Here is a 6,004-nt window from a genome sequence, read left to right on the forward strand (position 1 = left end):
TGCATTTATTGTCAAACAATGAGCCAAGCACTTGCATCTCTAATCAAGAGACAAAACCCAGACTATTATGTAAGCTTCAGAACAGAAAAGAAAAGCACACTTCGGAACAAAGTAGTTGTTCCACGTTTTCAGCAGAAATACATTTATAGTCAGTTTTCAGCAAACTTTATGCAAAATGTAGCATGGGTAGGCTGACTAGAATCAGACCATACTTTCAGTCAGTAAAGGGCATCAGAGTTGGTCAAGTAAAAATAGTATTGGTGTAGCTCAGAATGTTAGTATTAAAAATGGTCTGAGAACAGCGAGCCATTCAGACAGTATTACTGTACACACCAGGTTTGAGAAAGGCCTATTGCAGTAAATGCAAACCTGTGGATAACCAGATGACATAGTCTTATTAAAGTGTACTAGTCTTATTAATGTGTACTCATTACCTTGTGATTGAGAAGCCATTTCAAGCATCCATAAAATGCCCCGCCCCCCCCCGCCCCTGGACTATGTTCTGTTGGTTCAGCTCAGTGTTCCGGATCTAACAACCTCTCAATAACTCCACTTATGTGAGTATTCACTAGACTTTCATCCACAGAACAAGTGACAGGAGCTTTCTTAATCAAAGGTTTGAATTTTTGAACTAGGAATGAAATGAGTTTGGATAATCTACCTTTTTTTATGGCAAAACAATGTCTCCATCAACTAGTCTAGCACTTAAAATGCACTTACAGTTAACACCACGCTCTTTTACGTGAATGCAAAGCTAATGGAGTACTGGGAAAATAAGCATAAGAAGTAAAAAACTGGATTTTTCCACAGTGTGAGAAGATACACATGAATTCAGTGAGAAAGATGTCATACTCACTCTTCACTGATGTCTGCTGTGAGCCATTGGTGGGAAGAGCAGGGAGCTCATTGTTAGTTCCAGAGGGATTTCTTGCCTGACTCAATTCTAGACTAACAAGGCTTCTCCCTCCTCTCTTTTCACACTATGCACCTCTTTATTTATGCCTTATGAAACAACCAAATGCAAAGAAGCCATCTAAATGTTACTTATCTCGTCCAGTTATCTAAATTGGTCTCCAGGGTACTTTCAGTCTGCAGAGAGCGGGGAAACAAACATGCAATAGCTTAATATGTCATTACTCAGGCCAAGAAGGAGAACATAATGTTTAGGCTGTGAACCAATTTCATCAGACACCTACAATCACCCGTCATAAACTCAGCCTTCAATAGAACTGTTTAATTCTACAAACCTTGCAGCTATGACAGCACCCTCCTAGACCAACACATTCAACAGAATAATGTGGCTTGTTCTTCAACAGACTAATCAATAGCATATCTGTCCATCTCAAGCTTGAAATGTACCGCTTTCCAGCCAATCAGACACTCAAGCATCTGTAAGGTTGCACTGCTCGAAGAGCCATGTGACACTTGCTGATGACATTGTTGAGACAGAGGCACGAAGCCCAAATTTGCGTGCTTTCATATACATTTATTTCAGATTATGTGAGTCATGTGCAGGGTTTTGTGTTACCACAGTTACCATAAAAATAGGAGCGCAGACACATGGGAATGCCATTAAAGTAGTACCCCTGCAATGGTTAACCAAATGCCAATATTGACTGACTGAATTAGGTGTGAGCGGTCATGGTTTTAAAACGTCCCTAAAAATGGAACATCAATAATACAGCAGAGAGCCATTCAAACACTACTGGCTGTTGCACGGGATAGAGCCATATAAACTGCATCTAGTCACGTTTCATAAACAGACATCACACAATAGCACTGTGGAGATCAGCTAGGGGCAAGATGGGGGGTTGGCAGTGGGAAAGGGGGAAGGAGGGGGGGGGGGGTAGCTCTGTGTCTCTTTAAGAGCAAAGGGGTCAGACCCCCATATAGCACCTGCGGGCTGTTTGCGAGCCACCTGTCGAGAGAGATCATAAATGTCACCGCACAGCGGGGCGGGGACTGGCGGGCTGCTGGGTGGGACGAGGCAGGCAACGGTGGGCCGACTGACGGGCCCCCGAGGGACACACACTCGAAACAAATCTGCCCGCTGCAATTTGAGAGCGAGAATCAACGTGTGCTGTGCTGTGCCAATACAGGACAGATAATGCATTCTCTCTGATCACTATTTACTGCAGGGTCTGACAAGAAAGAGCCCACTCCTTGCCACAATCAGACATTCTCTTTGAATAAAATCACGCAGTTAGTTAAAGCACTTCTACAAAACCAGCTGTGCTGCATTGCATAAGTTAAGTTTGAAGAAATTCACGCAGCTAGTTAAAGCACTTCTACAAAACCAGCTGTGCTGCATTGCATAAGTTAAGTTTGAAGAAATTCCAAAGTGTTCTTCCTTCAAATGTTCTTTAATTTCAACTGCACTTTCCACTAAGTCAACTGCAAAATTCTGCTTACCGATTTCACAGTGTTAATGAATACAGTACATTTTCTGTCAATGTCAAAGTCATATAGGGCCAGCTACATACAGCAATACTTGCTAAATTATGCAATAAATTAAAGTAAAGTACATATGTTTATGTTGAAATCAATAAATTGGAAAATTTTGACATCTCTACTAGATAATGGCCCTCACTATCAGGATTTTTTCAGTTCCAATGTGGTGTCAAGTGTTAGGTTGACCTCCAGAGAGCTGTATCCCATTGAAATACCTTGTGCACTGCTGTGATGTGCCCTTTAGTTTAAGGATGTGGTCCCCGGTGGTCCATATGAAAGCCACAGTGTCCACAATTCGCTGTCTGTCTACTGTCTAGTAGAGCGTAACTAGTAACTACAAACATGCTGCTGTGCAGTTTGAAATAGGAAAAAGTAGCACACATCGAATAAAAAGACATTACAAACAAAATACATCTAGATGCATGGGATTAGGTATGCACTATTAAAATCCATACTCATAACCCGTCAGTTGTTGATTCATGTTGTTGAGCTGTTCATTGATCTTAATTAAAAATATTTCAAATTTGCAGAAACATGCAATCCCCCTGTCCAGGCTAGTCTATAAGACTACGGGACACTGGGCTGTAGCTTCAACCACAGCTGTCTAAGATCTCAGAAACGAAAATAAATCAATATTTTTGGTTTGGTAAATAAAATGTGGCCACAGTCATCTAACTCGTGATTACTACGAAACAAACATATCAGGGAAAATAAATAGTGAAAAAAATATGCCTGCTGTTTATTTTAGAACTCGAGTGGGCGAAGCGTGGCTCGGTGACTGCGGGCTTCGATAAAATGGAACAGAAGTTACTGTGGCATTTACGGAGCGCGCTTTACCGTACGGTCCGCGTGTCCAAATCTGACCTCTAGTGGTGTACCATTGCAATTTACATTACCGATAATCACAGAAAAACCATCCTCAAGGCTGAAAAAAAAATAAAATAAATAAAAATAATAATAATAAAAAAATAAAATAAAATAAAAAAATTCCCATAAATATCGACATTCCTTTGCCCTGAAACAAACAGGCTATAACAACATATTTTCGAGATTTGTAAATTCCTGTAACGCTCAAATGAATAAAATTAACTGAGAAAAGAAATGACCAAAAAGACTGACAAATAAAAAGTTCGGAAACAGATTTGTTTTTAAAATCAATATTACACCCATAATTTCTGGAATAAAGCTATACGAATCTTCACACGCAGTAAACAAATCCCATATTCCTGCTGCATTAGAAGTTATGGACAAACTAGCCTCATCCAAACAATAATCCATTGGATAGAATAATATCTATAAAATAATCTTTCACGTGACATGCATACTTCCTTTTACCCAGAAAATCTTTAAAAATTAAAGCAAGTTTATAAAATACGTTTAAAGAGTTTGTTAAAGTTCCCCCCTGAACCGCGTTACTTATAATTTTATTTCACCTAGATTTAAAATGCATTTTCTCATTTTCAATTTTGCTCCATATAGACAACACTGACAGTGAAGAATAGACCACGATTTTAAGGTTTTGTCTCATGCAATTCAGTAACCCAGTTCATATGCCCTGTTTTAGGAACAACTGCATTTGGTGAGCTTTAACTTCAAAAATATAAATTTCATTGCTATTTGACGGGCTGGGTTAGTTAAAAATAAACATTCAAGGACACAACTGTGGCTGTTTAAACTTCATGCGATTGCACTGTGAAGAGAGTTGTACGAAAACTGGAAGGCTTTGTGGTAGAAAATAAAATAAAACGTTCCAGTTGGGAGTGCTGTATTTAGCTTTAGCTATTTTACAGTTGTACTATCCACACAGTTTCAAAATCACAAAATACGATCAGTGACGTTATAGCCTACACATAATCACAGATGGATATCAGTCGCTGACATGGCATTTCAGTTTGGAGAGCTTTTGTGAGTATCATGTCACGCATCTGGTCCTCGTGAGGTATGTCATAAAGCGTGCTATGAAATCAAGAGAAGTACGAGATGTGATGTTGTTTTGGACTCATTTTTAAGACAGCTGCATATAAAGGGAAAAATATGGGGTCTCATATAAGTGAACTTAGTTGGCCGGCTCTGCGACTTACTGATATGGCCTGAAAATTGTAAACACTCCTACACAGTAGCTTACACAAATTATGAACACATCCTAGCTCAGGTCTTAAGTCTGAAGTATGTAAAACAATTAAAATATCTACTAGGGAAATATGGTCATGATAACTTGCCTTTTCTTATGACTGAATGGTGACATCATGGCATGTTTTAATTAACGCAAGCATCAGTCGTAGGCTACTTGGGTTTTATTTCCATTGAAAACCAACCCCAGGTAGCAAAATATATAGTGCATTCGTGACAAGACCACTGGTGTGTAAAAATTGGAAGAAAAAAAAAACTGTTCGACAACACGATACCAGAACATAAAAGGAAATTAACAATGATGTTAAAACAATGTAAACCACAGTTCACTCATCTTGCGCAATTTCAACACAGCCAGTCCATGAGAACATGTCTAAACAACCAGACAACATCGGGAATACCACCTAAACACCTGCCTAGGCCAAACAACAGGGCGTAAATAAAACGTTTGATATCATAGTCTTCCTAATTCAACAAATTACATAATGGATATATATTCAAACTGTTAAATACCGTGATCACAGCAGCCACAGATTTCATTTTAACGGACAGAATATTTAAAGCGCAGTCAGATATATCCCTCACCTTTCCTCATTGACCAAGCCAATGAACCGTTTAAAATGTATCATGGTGCAGAATATTAACATAGGTTAATACGACATGGTGTTTAAAACTTGGCAAATAAAAGGCGAAGTCATGTCCACAAGTCCCCTTAAACAACAAACAAAGGCGAGGGATGCTTCCAGCACCGATTCAACATATCCACAAAGACTCGTTTACAAAATACAAAAAAACAATATTGAAAATTCTATAAACTTCCTTTTAGCAGTTTGGGTAAAACGGAGAAACAAGCTTTCTTACCACTTGATCGCCTGACAATATTTTCCAAAAAAGTGTTCTGCGGTGCCACCAGCCCTCTCTTTCCCCCTGGCATTCTGCGATTGGGCAGTGTTGATAAGGGTCGTTGGCAGTTCTAGAGTTACTCGTAAAAGTTAAACTATCTGGATGGGTAGCTGTCGGCGGGATGAAGAAGCTCATGGTAACGTTCCGCCTTGGCTGATTGAGGCTCTTTGGTAGGAGCGCTAGAATCTTTGAGATCGCCGGTTCCCTTTCTGAACACGCATGCGCATTTGGACAAGCGCGCAACTCCACGACAGAGGAATCTCTAACGCAGTTTGAGTGGCTACAGATATAATTGCGCACAAGTAGTCTGCTCTGAATCCCATCACTTGTTGGCTTTTTAATCTAAAATGGGCTTCAGCAACCAGGTGTTTTAACGTGTACATGTTTAAGGGTCGTTCGTGTATATTGATCGCCGAATTGAAAATACAGCGTGCACAAATGTCTTGGTGAAACGAGATAGTAAAAAGAAAAATGAAGACGAAACACCGAAAAAGCAACTCCATAAATCGCTTCGACAGTT

At 39.6% G+C, this 6,004-nt stretch overlaps 1 protein-coding gene across 3 annotated transcripts in view; it reads right to left on the minus strand.

Annotated features, from left to right (window-relative positions):
• The window catches only part of LOC135248996 (potassium voltage-gated channel subfamily H member 5), a 76,265-nt gene that overhangs the window by 69,939 nt on the left and 322 nt on the right, over positions 1 to 6,004 (minus strand). For 2 of the 3 annotated variants that reach the window (XM_064324178.1, XM_064324198.1), the window contains exon 1: positions 5,443 to 5,689. The exons of the other annotated variant lie outside the window; for it this stretch is intronic. In XM_064324178.1, the coding sequence (XP_064180248.1) occupies positions 5,443 to 5,515 (73 nt within the window). In that variant the 5' untranslated portion in view covers positions 5,516 to 5,689. Of the gene's footprint in view, positions 1 to 5,442; positions 5,690 to 6,004 lie in introns of those variants that run through there. 3 annotated transcript variants of the gene reach the window in all.

The sequence above is a fragment of the Anguilla rostrata genome, chromosome 1 (genome assembly GCF_018555375.3).
Source record: "Anguilla rostrata isolate EN2019 chromosome 1, ASM1855537v3, whole genome shotgun sequence".
Taxonomy (NCBI): domain Eukaryota; kingdom Metazoa; phylum Chordata; class Actinopteri; order Anguilliformes; family Anguillidae; genus Anguilla; species Anguilla rostrata.